This window comes from Chiloscyllium plagiosum, unplaced genomic scaffold (genome assembly GCF_037043375.1).
Source record: "Chiloscyllium plagiosum isolate Xiang-an unplaced genomic scaffold, Cpla_swu_hap1 HiC_scaffold_38, whole genome shotgun sequence".
Classification (NCBI taxonomy): domain Eukaryota; kingdom Metazoa; phylum Chordata; class Chondrichthyes; order Orectolobiformes; family Hemiscylliidae; genus Chiloscyllium; species Chiloscyllium plagiosum.
In genome coordinates, this window is record NW_028270176.1 from 35,177,716 (window position 1) to 35,201,777 (window position 24,062).

A 24,062-nucleotide genomic window follows, 5' to 3' on the forward strand; every position below is an offset into this window, starting at 1 on the left:
CTACCAGTACTGTACCCCAGTGTTATACAGTGACAGACCTGTCCTGACCTGTACTGTACCCCAGTGTTATACAGTGACAAACCTGTCCCCACCAGTACTGTACCCCAGTGTTATACAGCGACAGACCTGTCCCCACCAGTACTGTACCCCAGCGTTATACAGAGACAGTCCTGTCCCCACCAGTACTGTACCCCAGTGTTATGCAGGGACAGCCCTGTCCCCACCAGTACTATATCCTAGTGTTATACAGAGACAGTCCTGTCCCCACCAGTACTGTACCCCAGTGTTAATACAGAAACAGTCCTGTCCCCACCAGTACTGTACCCCAGCGTTATACAGAGACAGTCCTGTCCCCACCAGTACTGTACCCCAGTGTTAATACAGAGACAGTCCTGTCCCCACCAGTACTGTACCCCAGCGTTATACAGAGACAGTCCTGTCCCCACCAGTACTGTACCCCAGTGTTTTGCAGGGTCAGACCTGTCCCCACCAGTACTGTACCACAGTGTTAATATAGAGACAGTCCTGTCCCCACCAGTTCTGTACCCCAGTGTTATACAGAGACAGTCCTGTCCCCACCAGTACTGTACCCCAGTGTTATACAGATACAGACCTGTCCCCCATCAGTACTGTACCCCAGTGTTACACAGCGACAGACCTGTACCCACCTGTACTGTAACCCAGTATTATAGTGACAGACCTGTCCCCCACCCATACTGTACCCCAGTGTTATACAGCGACAGCCCTGTCCCCACCAGTACTGTACCCCAGTGATATACAGGAACAGCCCTGTCCCCACCAGGACTGTACCCAAGTGTTATACAGGGACAGACCTGTCCCCACCAGTACTTTACCCCAGTGTTATACAGCCACAGACATGTCCCCACCAGTGCTGTACCCCAGTGTTATGCAGGGACAGACCTGTCCCCACCAGTACTGTAACCCCAGTGCTATACAGCAACAGCCCTGTCCCCCCCAGTACTGCACCCCAGTGATATACAGGGACAGCCCTGTCCCCACCAGTACTTTACCCCAGTGTTATACAGCCACAGACATGTCCCCACCAGTACTGTACCCCAGTGATATACAGGGACAGACCTGTCCCCACCTGTACTGTAACCCAGTATTATAGTGACAGACCTGTCCCCCACCCGTACTGTAACCCAGTATTATAGTGACAGACCTGTCCCCCACCCATACTGTACCCCAGTGTTATACAGCGACAAACCTGCCCCCACCAGTACTGTACCCCAGTGTTATGCAGGGTCAGACCCTTCCCCACCAGTACTGAATCCTAGTGTTATACAGAGACAGTCCTGTCCCCACCAGTATTGTACCCCAGTGTTATACAGGGACAGGCCTGTCCCCACAAGCACTGTACCCCAGTGTTATACAGTAACAGGCCTGTCCCCACCAGTACTGTACCCCAGTGTTATATAGGGACAGGCCTGTCCCCACAAGCACTGTACCCCAGTGTTATACAGTAACAGGCCTGTCCCCACCAGTACTGTACCCCAGTGTTGTACAGTGACAGACCTGCCCCCTCCAGTACTGTACCCCCGTGTTACACAGCGACAGACCCGTCCCCACCAGTACTGTATCCCAGTGTTATACAGCAATAGAGCTGGTGCCACCAGTATTGTCCCCCAGTGTTAGACAGTGACAGACCCTTCCCCACAGTGCTGTAGCCAATGTTTTGCAAATGCCACATTGAGGGAGTCATAAGAGAGACATCTTTCAAAACAATACACTGGACAAGCAATCATTGTCCAATAACGGCCATTAAAAATGCAACCGCTACAGTGATCTGAAGCATGAACCTTGACACATCGCCACTCTCCCTCTGTATCTCTGGGATCACTGGGCAGTGATCAGGAGCAGGAACTCTGGCTGATTTCCCCTGCGTGCGTGCACTCTCTCTCTCTCTCTCTCCAACGCAGGGATCACTGGACGGTGATTAGGAGCAGGATACCTGGCTAATTTCCCCTCTCCCTCACTAACCCAGGGATCACTGGACAGTGGTCAGAAGCAGGAACCTGGCTGATTTCCCCCCTCTCTCTCTCTAACCCAGGGATCACTGGACAGTGGTCAGGAGCAGGAACCCTGGCTGATTCCACCCACCCCACCCTCCCTCTCTCCAACCCAGGGATCACTGGGCAGTGATCAGGAGCAGGAACCCTGGCTGATTTCCCCCCTCTCTCTCTAACCCATGGATCACAGGGCAGTGATCAGGAGCAGGAACCCTGGCTGATTCTCCCCCGCGCCCTCTCTCTCTAACCCATGGATCACAGGGCAGTGATCAGGAGCAGGATCCCTGGCTGATTTCCACCCCGCACCCTCTCTCTCTTACGCAGGGATCACCGGACAGTGATCAGGAGCAGGAACCCTGGCTGATATCCCCCCCCCTCCCTCTCTAACGCAGGGATCACCGGACAGTGATCAGGAGCAGGAACCCTGGCTGATTTCCCCCCCCTCCCTCTCTAACGCAGGGGTCGCTGGACAGTGATCAGGAGCAAGATCCCTGGCTGATTTATTGGATGTCCTATGTTGAACGTATAACCAGCTTTAAGATGACCATGAACAAAGGAGAGTAGATGGGTGATGGAGGCAATCTGCTGGTGGATGAAGAGGAAGAGGGAATGTGCACTCCAAGGTATGGGGGGGGCAGCTGGTGGCCTGTACCTGAGCTGGACAAAGAGCTGGCAGTGCTTGCTGACTGACTGTGCTCCACGGAGGGGCTGGTTGAGATGCTGTTACTTGTGTTTGTCCCTTCATCCAAGGTCTTCTTGAAGAAGTTGTGTTGAAGTGCATAGAAAGGGGTGATTCGTGTTTTGGGATCATAGTCCAGCATCCTCAGAATCAAGTCCTTGAACTTCAAGTACTCGGCTGGCGTGTGTCCTGGTTCACCTGCCCGTCGCCCATTGGGTCCGCCCGTCTCGACGCCAATGATGTTGTGGAGTTTGCGGGAAGCGGCTGCTTTATATTCCTGTGGACAGACCAGAGGATATGTCGTTCCCATTTCAATTACTGCCCTTGCTCCTTGCTGTGTTAATCCTCCCCTGACACAGTTTCCCCTCTGTCTCCTTTTCTTCCCAACCTCCCACTTCTCTTGTGCTCCTCTCTCAAAGGTGTGGTAGTTATATATCCGTATCCATTTAGATTATTTGAGAGTCTGGATTTTCAAGTTGTGGCATGTTGGTACCAGCTAACTTTGTGAAGAGATTCAAGACTTCACAAGGTCAGACAGTCTTTCTGGATAAGTGACCTCATCCAGTCCGTGTCAGAGCGCAAGAAAGGGAAATGGAAAATTGCTCACACCAGGGTAGTATACGGCAGCTAGAGTTGGTATGAAAGACTAAGAGCTTGACTACAGATTAGAATAGTCAAGGATTAATTTTGGATGCCCCCGGAATTGCAGGTTTTCACAATTCCGAAGTGAACTGATTGGGGTCAGAAGCAAGTATCATCTAGGTCTTAGAAAGGAGTTTTTACCAGAGCAGTTAAAGGAATGCATTGCCTCGATAGTATAGGCTGACACGTGCAGCTTTCAGATCAGGAGAATTTGGTTAGATATCTGCAGATGAATTGGTGCCGAGAAACTGTCACCTTTCCATTTTCTACGTAAGATCAGCCCACAGTTCATTGGACATAAATTGGGAGAATCATTGAAGTTAACCTTGTAGTTTTGATATAGGGTGACAATTTCTCTGGATTTGAATTGAGGCAAAGTGATAATTTTAAGGAACAAGTTGACCTTGTTTTTTTTTTTTGCGAGACGCTTTCGAATTTTCCCAACTGTGTTCTACATCGAGATAGCTTGCGCTGTATTTGTCTGTTGTGTAGTAAACCTCTGTTCTGTTGTTAAAGACACCGCAGCCTCACATGACTATGTTTCAGTGAACCTTCACCATGTTAACTAACATTTCTTTTTAATGATCGCTTGATCCAGATTTCACCCTGAAGTTGGACTCAGCCAGGAGTATCACAACTGAGACCAGATTACATTCTGCTTCTCTCTGCTCTCCAAACCTATACACTGGGCCCCCTGTGCAACTCGCTTCCCCCTCAGACCATCACTCTCCTAACCCCTACACTGCCTGGCTCTCCCCTTTCCCCACTCACATTCAAAGGCACGAGTGTATCCACAGAGAGCTGTCATGAATAGTGCCCCACGATACCCAGTACACAGCGTGTGCTGCTGCAGCTGCTTACACAGAACTCAAAGGGGCCTGGTGGGACCCAGGACATACCTTCTTCACATCCTTCACTTTTTTGACAGCCCACAGCCCGTCAGAGAGCTTCTCAAAGTACTTGCGGGCTTTGGGTGCCTGTTCCAGCATGTGACTAGGAGGAATCCCCACTACCTCCACAATCTTATTCATCTGATCCACCTATACAGGAAAAATAGAGGTTGGGAGTTACAACGAGTAACACACGTGGCCAGAATGAGACAACAATAGCAAACAGTGAGCTTCCAGATCAATGCAGTAGGACAGGCAAGGGGCGAGTGTTGAACACAGGAGAGTCGCTCACCTCATTCGACCCACTGAAGAGAGGCTCTCCGGTGTGCATTTCCACCAGGATACAGCCCAGTGACCACATGTCAATGGCCAGGTCATACGGCATGCCAAGCAGCACTTCAGGGGAGCGATAGAAACGACTCTGGATATATTGGTAAATCTGTGACAAGAGGACAAATTCCACTAAGGCAGCTGCACAGGTCATCACAGCACAGACAGAAGGACACGAGGAGCTTCCAGGCAGAAGCATATGGCCTGCCCCAGCCCACCACACACCAGACACGCGCTCATAGCCCCTGCAAGCACACATGCACATACACACAGCCCCCCCCTCCCTGTCTCACACCTCCACACACACACACGCAAACCACCGCCTACTTCCCTCAAACACACCACAGCTCCCCCCCCCCCCCAGTGCAGACTCACACGCACACACACACAGCCTCCACACACTCTCTCTCTGACACACAAACCGCAGTCCCCCACCAAAGGGTCTCTCACTCACTCACACACACATAAACTGCACCTCCCCCACCTCCTCCTCCAGGCTCTCTCACACACATACACGGTCCCCCCACAGACTCACAAACACAGATCCCCCCCATAGACTCTCTCACACACTAACACACACACACACACCCCACAGACTCTCACACACACAGTTCCCCCCCACACAAAGAGTCCCCCCACAGACTCACACACACACAGCCCCCCCACAGACTCACACACACACACAGTCCCCCCACAGACTCACTCACACACAGTCCCCCCACAGACACACACAACACACACAGTCCCCCCACAGACTCACACACACAGTCCCCCCACAAACTCTCACACAGTCCCCCCACAGACTCACACACACACAGCCCCCCCACAGACTCACACACACACACAGTCCCCCCACAGACTCACTCACACACAGTCCCCCCACAGACACACACAACACACACAGTCCCCCCACAGACTCACACACACAGTCCCCCCACAAACTCTCACACAGTTCCCCCACACACACAGTCCCCCCCACAGACACACACACACACAGTCCCCGCACAGACTCACACACACACACAGTCCCCCCACAGACTCACACACACAAAGTCCCCACACAGACTCTCACACACACAGTCCCCCCACAGACTCTCACACACACACAGTCCCCCCACACACGTACAGTCCCCCCCACAGACTCTCACACACACACACACACACAGTCCCGCCACACACACACACACAGTCCCCCCACAGACACTCACACACACACACACACAGTCCCCCCACAGACTCTCACACACACACAGTCCCCCCACACACGTACAGTCCCCCCCACAGACTCTCACACACACACACACACACAGTCCCGCCACACACACACACAGTCCGCCCACAGACACTCACACACACAGTCCCCCCACAGACACTCACACACACAGTCCCCCCACAGACACTCACACACACACAGTCCCCCCACACACGTACAGTCCCCCCCACAGACTCTCACACACACACACACACACAGTCCCGCCACACACACACACACAGTCCCCCCACAGACACTCACACACACACACACAGTCCGCCCACAGACACTCACACACACAGTCCCCCCACAGACTCTCACACACAGTCCCCCCACAGACACTCACACACACACACACACACACACAGTCCCCCCACACTCACACACACAGTCCCTCCACAGACTCTCACACACACAGTCCCCCCACAGACTCTCACACACACACACAGACCCCCACAGACTCGCACACACACAGTCCCCCCACAGACTCTCACACACAGTCCCCCCACAGACTCTCACACACACACAGTCCCCCCACAGACACTCACACACACACAGTCCCCCCACAGACACTCACACACACACAGTCCCCCCACAGACACTCACACACACACAGTCCCCCCACAGACACTCACACACAGTCCCCCCACAGACACTCACACACACACAGTCCCCCCCCAGATTATCACACACACAGTCCCCCCCACCAGACACTCACACACACAGTCCCCCCACACTCACACACACAGTCCCCCCACAGACACACACACAGTCCCCCCACAGACTCACACACAGTCCCCCCACAGACACACTCACACACAGTCCCCCCACAGACACACAGTCCCCCCACAAACTCACACACACACAGTTCCCCCACACACACAGTCCCCCCCACAGACACACACAGTCCCCCCACAGACTCACACACACACACACAGTCCCCCCACAGACTCACACACACAAAGTCCCCACACAGACTCACACACACACAGTCCCCCCACAGACTCTCACACACACACAATCCCCCCACAGACTCTCACACACACACAGTCCCCCCCACAGACTCTCACACACACACAGTCCCCCCCACAGACTCTCACACACACACAGTCCCCCCCACAGACACTCACACACACACAGTCCCCCCCACAGACACTCTCTCTCTCACACACACACACAGTCCCCCCCACAGACACACACACAGTCCCCCCACAGACTCTCTCTCACACACACACACAGTCCCCCCACAGACACACACACAGTCCCCCCACAGGCTCTCTCTCTCACACACACACACACACACACACAGTCCCCCCACAGACCCTCACGCACACACACACTGCCCCCACAGACAGACACACACACTCCCCCGACACACACACACACCCCACAGACACACACACACAGTCCCCCCACAGACACACACACACAGTCCCCCCACAGACACACACACACACACACAGTCCCCCCACAGACACAGTCCCCCCACAGACACTCACACACACAGTCCCCCCACAGACACTCACACACACACAGTCCCCCCACACTCACACACACAGTCCCCCCACAGACACTCACACACACACAGTCCCCCCACACTCACACACACACAGTCCCCCCACAGACACTCACACACACACAGTCCCCCCACACTCACACACACAGTCCCCCCACAGATACTCTCACACACACACAGTCCCCCCACACTCACACACACAGTCCCCCCACAGACACTCTCACACACACACAGTCCCCCCACAGACACTCTCACACACACACAGTCCCCCCACAGACACTCTCACACACACACAGTCCCCCCACAGACACTCTCACACACACAGTCCCCCCACACTCACACACACAGTCCCCCCACAGATACTCTCACACACACAGTCCCCCCACAGACACACAGTCCCCCCACAGACACACTCACACACACAGTCCCCCCACAGACACACACACACACACAGTCCCCCCACAGACACACTCACACACACAGTCCCCCCACAGACACACTCACACACACAGTCCCCCCACAGACACACACACACACACAGTCCCCCCACAGAAACTCACACACACACAGTCCCCCCACAGACTCTCACACACACACAGTCCCCCCACAGACTCTCGCTCACACACACACACACAGTCCCCCCACAGACTCTCGCTCACACACACACACACAGTCCCCCCACAGACTCTCGCTCACACACAGTCCCCCCACAGACTCGCACACACATAGTCCCCCCACAGACTCCCACATAGTACCCCAACAAACTCACACGCAGTCCCCCCACAGACACACACACACAGTCCCCCCACAGACTCTCTCTCACACACACACAGTACCCCCACAGACTCTCTCTCACACACACACAGTCCCACCAGACTCTCTCTCACACACACACAGTCCCCCAACAGACTCTCTCTCACACACACAGTCCCCCCACAGACTCTCTCTCACACACACACAGTCGCCCCACAGACTCTCACTCACACACACACAGTCGCCCCACAGACTCTCACTCTCACACACACACACACACACAGTCCCCCCACACACACACACTGCCCCCACAGACAGACACACACACACACTCCCCCGACACACACCCCACAGACGCGCACACACACACACACAGTCCCCCCACAGACTCTCACACACAGTCCCCCCCCCCACACAGTCCCCCCACAGACTCTCACACACAGTCCCCCCCCCACACAGTCCCCCCACAGACTCTCACACACACACACAGCCCCCCCACAGACACTCACACACACACAGGCCCCCCCCAGACTCTCACACACACACAGGCCCCCCCCAGACTCTCACACACACACACAGGCCCCCCCCAGACTCTCACACACACACAGGCCCCCCCCAGACTCTCACACAGGCCCCCCCCAGACTCTCACACAGGCCCCCCCCAGACTCTCACACACAGTCCCCCCCCCCCCCCACACAGTCCCCCCACAGACTCTCACACACACACACAGCCCCCCACAGACTACACACACACACACAGTCCCCCCGCAGACAAACACACACACACAGTCCCCCCACAGACAAACACACACACACAGTCCCCCCACAGACACTCACACACGCAGTCCCCCCACAGACACTCACACACGCACAGTCCCCCCACAGACACACACACAGTCCCCCCACAGACTCTCTCACACACACACAGTCCCCCCACAGACTACACACACACACACAGTCCCCCCACAGACTCTCACACACATAGTCCCCCCACAGACTCCCACATAGTACCCCAACAAACTCACACACAGTCCCCCCACAGACTCACACACACACAGTCCCCCCACAGACACACACACACCGTCCCCCCACAGACTCTCTCTCTCACACACGCACACCATCCCCCCACAGACTCTCTCTCACACACACAGTCCCCGCACAGACTCTCTCTCACACACACAGTCCCCCCCACAGACTCTCACACACACACATAGTCCCCCCACAGACTCACACACACACCGTCCCCCCACAGACTCTCTCTCACACACACACGGTCCCCCCCACAAACTCACACACACACCGTCCCCCCACAGACACACACACACCGTCGCCCCACAGACACACACACACCGTCCCCCCACAGACACACACACACCGTCCCCCCACAGACACACACACACCGTCCCCCCACAGACACACACACACACCGTCCCCCCACAGACACACACAAACACCGTCCCCCCACAGACTCTCACACACACACACACACCGTCCCCCCACAGACTCTCTCTCACACACACACCGTCCCCCCACAGACTCTCTCTCACACACACACAGTCCCCCCACAGACTCTCACACACACACAGTCCCCCCACAGACTCTCACACACACACAGTCCCCCCACAGACTCTCACACACACACAGTCCCCCCACAGACTCTCTCACACACACACATAGTCCCCCCACAAACTCACACACACAGTCCCCCTACAAACTCACACACACACAGTCCCCCACAGACACACACACACACACAGTCCCCCCACAGATTCTCACACACACACACACACACCGTCCCTCCACAGACTCTCTCTCACACACACACACACCGTGCCCCCACAGACTCTCTCTCACACAGTCCCCCCACAGACTCTCTCTCACACAGTCCCCCCACAGACTCTCTCTCACACAGTCCCCCCACAGACTCTCTCACACACACACACAGTCCCCCCCACAGACTCTCTCTCACACACACACAGTCCCCCCACAGACTCTCTCTCACACACACACACACACAGTCCCCCCACAGACTCTCTCTCACACACACACACAGTCCCCCCCACAGACTCTCTCTCACACACACACACAGTCCCCCCCACAGACTCTCTCTCACACACACACACACACAGTCCCCCCACAGACTCTCTCTCACACACACACAGTCCCCCCACAGACTCTCTCTCACACACACACACACACACACAGTCCCCCCACAGACTCTCTCTCACACACACACACAGTCCCCCCACAGACTCTCACACACACAGTCCCCCCACAGACTCACACACACACAGTCCCCCCACAGACTCACACACACACAGTCCCCCCACAGACTCACACACACACAGTCCCCCCACAGACTCCCACATAGTCCCCCCACAAACTCACACACACATAGTCCCCCCACAAACTCACACACAGTCCCCTCACAAACTCACACACACACAGTCCCCCCACAGACACACACACACCGTCCCCCCACAGACACACACACACCGTCCCCCCACAGACACACACACACCGTCCCCCCACAGACTCTCTCTCACACACACACACTGTCCCCCCACACTCTCACTCTCACACACACACAGTCCCCGCACAGACTCTCTCTCACACACACACACAGTCCCCCCACAGACTCTCTCACACACAGTCCCCCCACAGACTCTCTCACACACAGTCCCCCCACAGACTCTCACACACACAGTCCCCCCACAGACTCTCACACACACATAGTCCCCCCACAAACTCACACACACAGTCCCCCCACAGACTCACACACACAGTCCCCCTACAGACTCACACACACAGTCCCCCTACAGACTCACACACACAGTCCCCCTACAGACTCACACACACAGTCCCCCCACAGACTCACACACACAGTCCCCCCACAGACTCTCTCTTACACACACAGTCCCCCCCACAGACTCTCTCTCACACACACACCGTCCCCCCACAAACTCACACACACCGTCCCCCCACAGACACACACACACCGTCCCCCCACAGACTCTCTCTCACACACAGTCCCCCCCACAGACTCTCTCTCACACACAGTCCCCCCACAGACTCTCTCTCACACACAGTCCCCCCACAGACTCTCTCTTACACACACACAGTCCCCCCCACAGACTCTCTCTCACACACACACCGTCCCCCCACAGACTCTCTCTCACACACACACCGTCCCCCCACAGACACACACACACCGTCCCCGCACAGACACTCTCTCACACACACACAGTCCCCGCACAGACTCTCTCTCACACACACACAGTCCCCGCACAGACTCTCTCTCACACACACACAGTCCCCGCACAGACTCTCTCTCACACACACACAGTCCCCGCACAGACTCTCTCTCACACACACACAGTCCCCCCACAAACTCACACACACACAGTCCCCCCACAGACTCACACACACCGTCCCCCCACAGACTCACACACACACAGTCCCCCCACAGACACACACACACCGTCCCCCCACAGACTCTCTCTCACACACAGTCCCCCCCACAGACTCTCTCTCACACACACCGTCCCCCCACAAACTCACACACACACAGTCCCTCCACAGACTCTCTCACACACACACATAGTCCCCGCACAGACTCTCTCTCACACACACACAGTCCCCGCACAGACTCTCTCTCACACACACACACAGTCCCCGCACAGACTCTCTCTCACACACACACACAGTCCCCCCACAGACTCTCACACACACACATAGTCCCCCCACAAACTCACACACACACACATAGTCCCCCCACAAACTCATACACACAGTCCCCCCACAAACTCACACACACAGTCCCCCCACAGACTCTCTCACACAGTCCCCCTACAGACTCACACACACACCGTCCCCCCACAGACTCTCTCTCACACACAGTCCCCCCACAGACTCTCTCTCACACACAGACAGTCCCCCCCACAGACTCTCTCTCACACACACACCGTCCCCCCACAAACTCACACACACACAGTCCCCCCACAGACACACACACACCGTCCCCCCACAGACTCTCTCTCACACACACACACAGTCCCCGCACAGACTCTCTCTCACACACACACAGTCCCCGCACAGACTCTCTCTCACACACACACAGTCCCCCCACAGACTCTCTCTCACACACACACAGTCCCCGCACAGACTCTCTCACACACACACAATCCCCGCACAGACTCTCTCTCACACACACAGTCCCCCCACAGACTCTCTCTCACACACACACACAGTCCCCCGCACAGACTCTCTCACACACACACACAGTCCCCCGCACACACTCTCTATCACACACAGTCCCCCGCACAGACTCTCTCACACACACAGTCCCCCGCACAGACTCTCTCACACACACACAGTCCCCCGCACAGAGTCTCTCACACGCACAGTCCCCCGCACAGACTCTCTCACACACACACACAGTCCCCCCCACAGACTCTCTCACACACACACACAGTCCCCCCCACAGACTCTCTCTCACACACAGTCCCCCCACAGACTCTCTCTTACACACACACAGTCCCCCCCACAGACTCTCTCTCACACACAGTCCCCCCACAGACTCTCTCTTACACACACACAGTCCCCCCCACAGACTCTCTCTCACACACACACCGTCCCCCCACAGACACACACACACCGTCCTCCCACAGACACACACACACAGTCCCCGCACAGACTCTCTCTCACACACACACACAGTCCCCGCACAGACTCTCTCTCACACACACACAGTCCCCGCACAGACTCTCTCTCACACACACACAGTCCCCGCACAGACTCTCTCTCACACACAGTCCCCGCACAGACTCTCTCTCACACACACACAGTCCCCGCACAGACTCTCTCTCACACACACACAGTCCCCGCACAGACTCTCTCTCACACACACACAGTCCCCGCACAGACTCTCTCTCACACACACACAGTCCCCGCACAGACTCTCTCTCACACACACACAGTCCCCCCACAGACTCTCTCTCACACACACACAGTCCCCCCACAAACTCACACACACACAGTCCCCCCACAGACACACACACACCGTCCCCCCACAGACACACACACACCGTCCCCCCACAGACTCTCTCTCACACACACACACAGTCCCCGCACAGACTCTCTCTCACACACACACACAGTCCCCCCACAAACTCACACACACAGTCCCCCCACAAACTCACACACACAGTCCCCCCACAGACTCACACACACAGTCCCCCTACAGACTCACACACACAGTCCCCCTACAGACTCACACACACAGTCCCCCCACAGACACACACACACACCGTCCCCCCACAGACTCTCTCTCACACACACACACAGTCCCCGCACAGACTCTCTCTCACACACACAGTCCCCCCACAGACTCTCTCTCACACACACACAGTCCCCCCACAAACTCACACACACAGTCCCCCCACAAACTCACACACACAGTCCCCCCACAGACTCACACACACAGTCCCCCCACAGACTCACACACACAGTTCCCCCTACAGACTCACACACACAGTCCCCCTACAGACTCACACACACAGTCCCCCTACAGACTCACACACACACCGTCCCCCCACAGACTCTCTCTCACACACACAGTCCCCCCACAGACTCACACACACACAGTCCCCCCAGACTCTCTCTCACACACACACGGTCCCCCCACAGACTCTCTCTCCCACACACACAGTCCCCCCACAGACTCTCTCTCCCGCACAGTCCCCCCACAGACTCACTCTCCCGCACACAGTCCCCCCACAGACTCTCTCCCACACACACACAGTCCCCCCAATGACTCTCACACACACACACACACAGTCCCCCCACAGACTCTCTCTCACACACACACAGTCCCCGCACAGACTCTCTCTCACACACACACAGTCCCCGCACAGACTCTCTCTCACACACACACACACAGTCCCCCCACAGACTCTCTCTCACACACACACACAGTCCCCCGCACACACTCTCTCACACACACACACAGACCACCGCACACACTCTCTATCACACACAGTCCCCCGCACAGAGTCTCTCACACACACAGTCCCCCGCACAGAGTCTCTCACACACACCGTCCCCCGCACAGACTCTCTCACACACACACAGTCCCCCCCACAGACTCTCTCACACACACACACAGTCCCCCCCCCAGACTCTCTCACACACACAGTCCCCCCCACAGACTCTCTCACACACACACAGTCCCCCCCACAGACTCTCTCACACACACACAGTCCCCCCCACAGACTCTCTCACACACACACAGTCCCCCCACAGACTCACACACACAGTCCCCCCAGACTCTCTCTCACACACACAGTCCCCCCACAGACTCTCACACACACACAGTCCCCCCCACAGACTCACTCTCCCGCACACAGTCCCCCCACAGACTCTCTCCCACACACACACAGTCCCCCCAATGACTCTCACACACACACAGTCCCCCCCACAGACTCTCTCACACACACACAGTCCCCCCCACAGACTCTCTCACACACACACACAGTCCCCCCCCCAGACTCTCTCACACACACAGTCCCCCCCACAGACTCTCTCACACACACACAGTCCCCCCCACAGACTCTCTCACACACACACAGTCCCCCCCACAGACTCTCTCACACACACACAGTCCCCCCACAGACTCACACACACAGTCCCCCCAGACTCTCTCTCACACACACAGTCCCCCCACAGACTCTCACACACACACAGTCCCCCCCACAGACTCACTCTCCCGCACACAGTCCCCCCACAGACTCTCTCCCACACACACACAGTCCCCCCAATGACTCTCACACACACACACACACAGTCCCCCCCACAGACTCTCTCACACACACACAGTCCCCCCCACAGACTCTCTCACACACACAGTCCCCCCCACAGACTCTCACACACACACAGTCCCCCCACAGACTCTCACACACACACAGTCCCCCCAACAGACTCACACACACAGTCCCCCCAACAGACTCACACACACAGTCCCCCCAACAGACTCACACACACAGTCCCCCCCACAGACTCTCACACACACACACACACACAGACTCTCACACACACACACACACAGTCCCCCCCACAGACTCTCACACACACAAACACAGTCCCCCGCACAGACTCTCTCACACACACACACAGTCCCCCACACAGAGTCTCTCACACACACAGTCCCCCCCACAGACTCACACACACACAGTAACCCCCACAGACTCTCACACACACACTCACACACACACACACACACAGACTCTCACACACACACAGTCCCCCCCACAGACTCTCACACACACACACACACACACAGTCCCCCGCACAGACTCTCTCACACACACACAGTCCCCCACACACAGTCCCCCCCCACAGACTCACACACACACACACAGTCCCCCCACAGACTCACACACACACAGTCCCCCCAGACTCTCTCTCACACACACACACAGTCCCCCCAGACTCTCTCTCACACACACACGGTCCCCCCACAGACTCTCTCTCACACACACACAGTCCCCCCACAGACTCTCTCTCACACACACACACACAGTCCCCCCACAGACTCTCTCTCTCACACACACACAGTCCCCCCACAGACTCTCTCTCACACACACACAGTCCCCCCACAGACTCTCTCTCACACACACACAGTCCCCCCACAGACTCTCTCTCACACACACACACAGTCCCCCCACAAACTCACACACACACACACACAGTCCCCCCACAAACTCACACACACACAGTCCCCCCCGACTCTCTCTCACACACACACACAGTCCCCCCAGACTCTCTCTCACACACACACGGTCCCCCCACAGACTCTCTCTCACACACACACGGTCCCCCCACAGACTCCCTCTCACACACACACACAGTCCCCCCACAGACTCCCTCTCACACACACACACAGTCCCCCCACAGACTCCCTCTCACACACACACACAGTCCCCCCACAGACTCCCTCTCACACACACACACAGTCCCCCCACAGACTCTCACACACACACACAGTCCCCCCACAGACTCTCTCTCTCTCACACACACAGTCCCCCCACAGACTCTCTCTCACACACACAGTCCCCCCACAAACTCACACACACACAGTCCCCCCACAGACTCTCTCTCCCGCACACACACACACAGTCCCCCCACAGACTCTCTCTCCCGCACACACAGTCCCCCCACAGACTCTCTCTCCCGCACACACAGTCCCCCCACAGGCTCTCTCTCCCGCACACACAGTCCCCCCACAGACTCTCTCTCCCGCACACACAGTCCCCCCACAGACTCTCTCACACACACACACAGTCCCCCCACAGACTCTCTCACACACACACACACAGTCCCCCCCACAGACTCTCTCACACACACACACAGTCCCCCCCACAGACTCTCTCACACACACACACAGTCCCCCCCACAGACTCTCTCACACACACACACAGTCCCCCCCACAGACTCTCTCACACACACACACAGTCCCCCCACAGACTCTCTCTCACACACACACACAGTCCCCCCACAAACTCACACACACACAGTCCCCCCACAGACTCTCTCTCCCGCACACACACACACAGTCCCCCCACAGACTCTCTCTCCCGCACACACAGTCCCCCCACAGACTCTCTCTCCCGCACACACAGTCCCCCCACAGACTCTCTCTCCCGCACACACAGTCCCCCCACAGACTCTCTCTCCCGCACACACAGTCCCCCCACAGACTCTCTCTCCCGCACACACAGTCCCCCCACAGACTCTCTCACACACACACACACAGTCCCCCCCACAGACTCTCTCACACACACAGTCCCCCCCACAGACTCTCTCACACACACAGTCCCCCCCACAGACTCTCTCACACACACACACAGTCCCCCCCACAGACTCTCTCACACACACACACAGTCCCCCCCACAGACTCTCTCACACACACACACAGTCCCCCCCACAGACTCTCTCACACACACACACAGTCCCCCCCACAGACTCTCTCACACACACACACACAGTCCCCCCACAGACTCTCTCTCTCTCACACACACAGTCCCCCCACAGACTCTCTCACACACACACACACACAGTCCCCCCACAAACTCACACACACACAGTCCCCCCAGACTCTCTCTCACACACACACGGTCCCCCGCACAGACTCTCTCACACACACACACACACAGTCCCCCACACAGAGTCTCTCACACACACAGTCCCCCCCACAGACTCTCACACACACACACAGTCCCCCACACAGAGTCTCTCACACACACAGCCCCCCCAGACTCTCTCACACACACACAGTCCCCCCACAGACTCACACACACACAGTCCCCCCACAGACTCACACACAGTCCCCCCACAGACTCACACACACACAGCCCCCCCACAGACTCTCTCACACACACACAGTCCCCCCCACAGACTCTCTCACACACACACAGTCCCCCCCACAGACTCTCTCACACACACAGTCCCCCCCACAGACTCTCTCACACACACAGTCCCCCCCACAGACTCTCTCACACACACAGTCCCCCCCACAGACTCTCACACACACAGTCCCCCCCACAGACTCTCACACACACAGTCCCCCCAACAGACTCTCTCACACACACAGTCCCCCCAACAGACTCTCTCACACACACACAGTCCCCCCCCCCACACACACAGTCCCCCCACAAAGCCTTCTCAGACACACACACACAGACCCCCCCACAGACTCTCTCACACACACACACACAGTCCCCCCCACAGACTCTCTCACACACACACACACACAGTCCCCCCCACAGACTCTCTCACACACACACACACACAGTCCCCCCCACAGACTCTCTCACACACACACACAGTCCCCCCCACAGACTCTCTCACACACACACAGTCCCCCCCACAGACTCTCTCCCGCACACACACACACAGTCCCCCCACAGACTCTCTCTCCCGCACACACAGTCCCCCGCACAGACTCTCTCACACACACACACACACAGTCCCCCACACAGAGTCTCTCACACACACAGTCCCCCCCACAGACTCTCACACACACACACAGTCCCCCACACAGAGTCTCTCACACACACAGCCCCCCCAGACTCTCTCACACACACACAGTCCCCCCACAGACTCACACACACACAGCCCCCCCACAGACTCTCTCACACACACACAGTCCCCCCCACAGACTCTCACACACACAGTCCCCCCCACAGACTCTCTCACACACACACAGTCCCCCCACAGACTCTCTCACACACACAGTCCCCCCCCCAGACTCTCTCACACACACACAGTCCCCCCACAGACTCACACACACACAGCCCCCCCACAGACTCTCTCACACACACACAGTCCCCCCCACAGACTCTCACACACACAGTCCCCCCCACAGACTCTCTCACACACACACAGTCCCCCCACAGACTCTCTCACACACACAGTCCCCCCAACAGACTCTCTCACACACACAGTCCCCCCAACAGACTCTCACACACACACACAGTCCCCCACACAGAGTCTCTCACACACACAGCCCCCCCAGACTCTCTCACAAACACACAGTCCCCCCACAGACTCACACACACACAGCCCCCCCACAGACTCTCTCACACACACACAGTCCCCCCCACAGACTCTCACACACACAGTCCCCCCCACAGACTCTCTCACACACACACAGTCCCCCCACAGACTCTCTCACACACACAGTCCCCCCAACAGACTCTCTCACACACACAGTCCCCCCAACAGACTCTCTCACACACACAGTCCCCCCAACAGACTCTCTCACACACACAGTCCCCCCAACAGACTCTCTCACACACACAGTCCCCCCAACAGACTCTCTCACACACACACAGTCCCCCCCCCACACACACAGTCCCCCCCACACACACACAGTCCCCCCACAAAGCCTTCTCAGACACACACACACAGACCCCCCCACAGACTCTCTCACACACACACACACAGTCCCCCCCACAGACTCTCTCACACACACACACACAGTCCCCCCCACAGACTCTCTCACACACACACACAGTCCCCCCCACAGACTCTCTCACACACACAGTCCCCCCCACAGACTCTCTCACACACACACACAGTCCCCCCCACAGACTCTCTCACACACACACACAGTCCCCCCCACAGACTCTCTCACACACACACACACACACACACACAGTCCCCCCCACAGACTCTCTCACACACACACACACAGTCCCCCCCACAGACTCTCTCACACACACACACACAGTCCCCCCCACAGACTCTCTCACACACACACACACAGTCCCCCCCACAGACTCTCTCACACACACACACACACAATCCCCCCCACAGACTCTCTCACACACACACACAGTCCCCCCCACAGACTCTCTCACACACACACAGTCCCCCCCACAGACTCTCTCACACACACACACAGTCCCCCCCACAGACTCTCTCACACACACACACAGTCCCCCCCACAGACTCTCTCACACACACAGTCCCCCCCACAGACTCTCTCACACACACACAGTCCCCCCCACAGACTCTCTCACACACACACACAGTCCCCCCCACAGACTCTCTCACACACACACACACAGTCCCCCCCACAGACTCTCTCACACACACACACACACACACAGTCCCCCCCACAGACTCTCTCACACACACACACAGTCCCCCCCACAGACTCTCTCACACACACACACACACAATCCCCCCCACAGACTCTCTCTCACACACACACAGTCCCCCCCACAGACTCTCTCACACACACACACACAGTCCCCCCCACAGACTCTCTCACACACACACACAGTCCCCCCCACAGACTCTCTCACACACACACACAGTCCCCCCCAGACTCTCTCACACACACACAGTCCCCCCCACAGACTCTCTCACACACACACACAGTCCCCCCCACAGACTCTCTCACACACACACACAGTCCCCCCCACAGACTCTCTCTCACACACACACAGTCCCCCCCACAGACTCTCTCACACACACACAGTCCCCCCCACAGACTCTCTCACACACACAGTCCCCCCCACAGACTCTCTCACACACACAGTCCCCCCCACAGACTCCCTCACAGACACAGTCCCCCCCACAGACTCTCTCACACACACACAGTCCCCCCCACAGACTCTCTCACACACACACATAGTCTCCCCCACAGACTCTCACACACACACACACACACAGTCTCCCCCACAGACTCTCTCTCACACACACACACAGTCCCCCCCACAGACTCTCACACACACACACAGTCCCCCCCACAGACTCACACACACACAGTCCCCCCCACAGACTCTCTCACACACACACACACAGTCCCCCCCACACACACACACAGTCCCCCCCACATACTCTCACACACACACACACAGTCCCCCCCACAGACTCACACACACACACACAGTCCCCCCCACAGACACACACACACACACAGTCCTCCCCACAGACTCACACACACACAGTCCCCCCCACAGACTCACACACACACACACAGTCCCCCCCACATACTCTCACACACACACACACAGTCCCCCCCACATACTCTCACACACACACACAGTCCCCCCCACATACTCTCACACACACACACACAGTCCCCCCCACAGACTCTCTCACACACACACAGTCCCCCCCACAGACTCTCTCACACACACACACAGTCCCCCCCACAGACTCTCTCACACACACACACACAGTCCCCCCCACAGACTCTCTCACACACACACACAGTCCCCCCCACAGACTCTCTCACACACACACACAGTCCCCCCCACAGACTCTCTCACACACACACACACAGTCCCCCCCACAGACTCTCTCACACACACACACACACACAATCCCCCCCACAGACTCTCTCTCACACACACACAGTCCCCCCCACAGACTCTCTCACACACACACACACACACACAGTCCCCCCCACAGACTCTCTCACACACACACACAGTCCCCCCCACAGACTCTCTCACACACACACACAGTCCCCCCCAGACTCTCTCACACACACACACAGTCCCCCCCAGACTCTCTCTCACACACACACAGTCCCCGCACAGACTCTCTCACACACACACAGTCCCCCCCACAGACTCTCTCACACACACACACAGTCCCCCCCACAGACTCTCTCACACACACACACAGTCCCCCCCACAGACTCTCTCACACACACACACAGTCCCCCCCACAGACTCTCTCTCACACACACACAGTCCCCCCCACAGACTCTCTCACACACACACAGTCCCCCCCACAGACTCTCTCACACACACAGTCCCCCCCACAGACTCTCTCACACACACAGTCCCCCCCACAGACTCCCTCACAGACACAGTCCCCCCCACAGACTCTCTCACACACACACAGTCCCCCCCACAGACTCTCTCACACACACACATAGTCTCCCCCACAGACTCTCACACACACACACACAGTCTCCCCCACAGACTCTCTCTCACACACACACAGTCCCCCCCACAGACTCTCACACACACACACAGTCCCCCCCACAGACTCACACACACACAGTCCCCCCCACAGACTCTCTCACACACACACACACAGTCCCCCCCACACACACACACAGTCCCCCCCACAGACTCACACACACACACACAGTCCTCCCCACAGACTCACACACACACAGTCCCCCCCACAGACTCACACACACACACACAGTCCCCCCCACATACTCTCACACACACACACACAGTCCCCCCCACATACTCTCACACACACACACACAGTCCCCCCCACAGACTCTCACACACACACACACAGTCCCCCCCACATACTCTCACACACACACACACAGTCCCCCCCACATACTCTCACACACACACAGTCCCCCCCACATACTCTCACACACACACACACAGTCCCCCCCACATACTCTCACACACACACACACAGTCCCCCCCACATACTCTCACACACACACACACTCCCCCCACAGGCTCTCTCTCTCTCTCTGACACACACACTCCCCGCAGGCTCGCTCTCTCTCTCACACACACACACACACACACACAAAGACACACGATTTGAGCAGATTTGGCACAGCATGCTGACCCTTTGCCCGAGTTGACAGGAGCTGCCAAAGTCGACGATTTTGATGGCACTGCGCTTGGGGTTGCACAGGAGGATGTTCTCAGGCTTCAGGTCACAGTGGATGATACTGAGTTCAGGGGTGGCCAGGAACAGCAGGGCTGTACACATCTGCTGGGCAAACTTGCGAGTCAGGTTCAGGGACACCCCGCGGAAGTTGGTGTTTCTCAGCAGGTCGTACAGGTTGTAGGAGAGCAGCTCAAAGACCAAGCACAGATGGTTCCGGAACATGAAATGCCGCTTCAAGTGAACTGTGTTGGGAAGAGGGGGTGATGACAAACACAGAAAGGCAAGAGTTTGCATCCAACTGACTTAGTGCCATTGATCTCTCCCATCACACACTCAATCAGGGACCCTCACTGCTTCTGCACTCAGTCACAACCTATTACATCTCTCACTCATTCCTGTTTGCTATAATGCCTGAAATATTAACTCAGCTTCTCTTTCTGCATATGCTCCTCAATCTGCTGAGTATTCCCAACATTTTCTGTTGTATTTACATTAAACTGCGCTCCAATACTGAAAGGTAACAGCGTTCGAAAGTCACCTTCAGCTGGCAACAATCGTTCTGAATTTGGTCCTGATTCCTACTGGAGAGAGGACCCTAGGCACCCCCCCCCCATTGAACAGATTTCACTCCAGAACTGGAGCCTGGCTACTTTTCCTTGAACGATCTTTCCTTTGGGATGTGAATGTTCCTGACAAGGCCAACAGTTATTGCTCAATGCCATGTGATGGGGAGCCACCTTGTTGCCAGCCTATTTCAAAGAGGAGTTCAGAGTTAGCCCAGGAACGTTCCCAGCAAGTGGCTGTCCCCTGTCTGCTCCACAGCCCAGTTTACTGGCCCTTCTTACCAATGTAATACTTCATCTCAGTGTCATGTTTGTTCATGAGCTCCAGAAGGCGCAATTCAATCTGGGCCTGGTTCAGGAAGGCCTTCTTGTTCTTGATGATCTTGATGGCCACCCACTCCTGCTCATGATGATCGTAGGCCTTCACTACCTGTAGAAAGGAGGGACAGGGAGGCAAGCAGGCAGAGAACAGACAGCGAGAGATAGTGTGAGCGAGGGACAGCAAGGAAGAAAGATACAGAGAGAGCACACACACGAGAGAGAGCGCACGAGAGAGAGATATAGAGACAGATATGGACAGAGCACGAGAGAGATAGCATGAACGAAAGAGTGCAAGAGAAAGATATTGAGGGAGAACATGTGAGGAAGAGGGAGATAGACAGAGAGCGAGAGAATGAGTGATCAACAGGCCAGATGCCAGGAAGTCATTTACAAAAACAGACACCAAAGCAGTGAGTCCTGAGGGAATAATGCTCGGCATTAGGATTTTTAAGGTGGGGGGGTGAGGGGCTCCGCACTTGGACTGTTGAGGTGGGGATGAGGGTCTCTGCACTAGGTCAGCAAAATCAAGGACTCTGCTAGGAAGGTGATCAGGGCGTTGCTGGAGATTTGGAGGAGGGGTGGGAGGGGGGCGGCGGAGGGATGGTGGTGGTGGAAAGAGCACTTCCAGAAGTACACGGCAAGAGGAGAGTTCGGAGGCAGAGGAAATAACTGGCCCAGGTGGGAAGGACACAACATGCTGTCTCGAGCTCAGCTCTGGTTTAAAACAGGTAGGGGGTCACATCGTGAGGAAAACCAAAGAGACAGGTGAAGGCAAACAGAGCCTTCTCCAGCATGCTGTCTCGAGCTCAGCTCTGGTTTAAAACAGGTAGGGGGTCACATCGTGAGGAAAACCAAAGAGACAGGTGAAGGCAAACAGAGCCTTCTCCAGCATATCACAAAGATGACTTGAC

At 56.6% G+C, this 24,062-nt stretch overlaps 1 protein-coding gene across 2 annotated transcripts in view; it reads right to left on the reverse strand.

The window, feature by feature from the left end:
* Positions 1-24,062, reverse strand: part of dyrk1b (dual-specificity tyrosine-(Y)-phosphorylation regulated kinase 1B) — a 139,311-nt gene that overhangs the window by 31,604 nt on the left and 83,645 nt on the right. For both annotated transcript variants that reach the window (XM_087980761.1, XM_087980760.1), the window contains exons 5-9: positions 23,113-23,260; positions 22,223-22,509; positions 4,534-4,680; positions 4,251-4,391; positions 2,683-2,986 (exon numbers count right to left, since the gene is read on the reverse strand). In XM_087980761.1, coding sequence (XP_087836887.1) covers positions 2,683-2,986; positions 4,251-4,391; positions 4,534-4,680; positions 22,223-22,509; positions 23,113-23,260 — 1,027 coding nt within the window. The remainder of the gene's footprint in view (positions 1-2,682; positions 2,987-4,250; positions 4,392-4,533; positions 4,681-22,222; positions 22,510-23,112; positions 23,261-24,062) is intronic.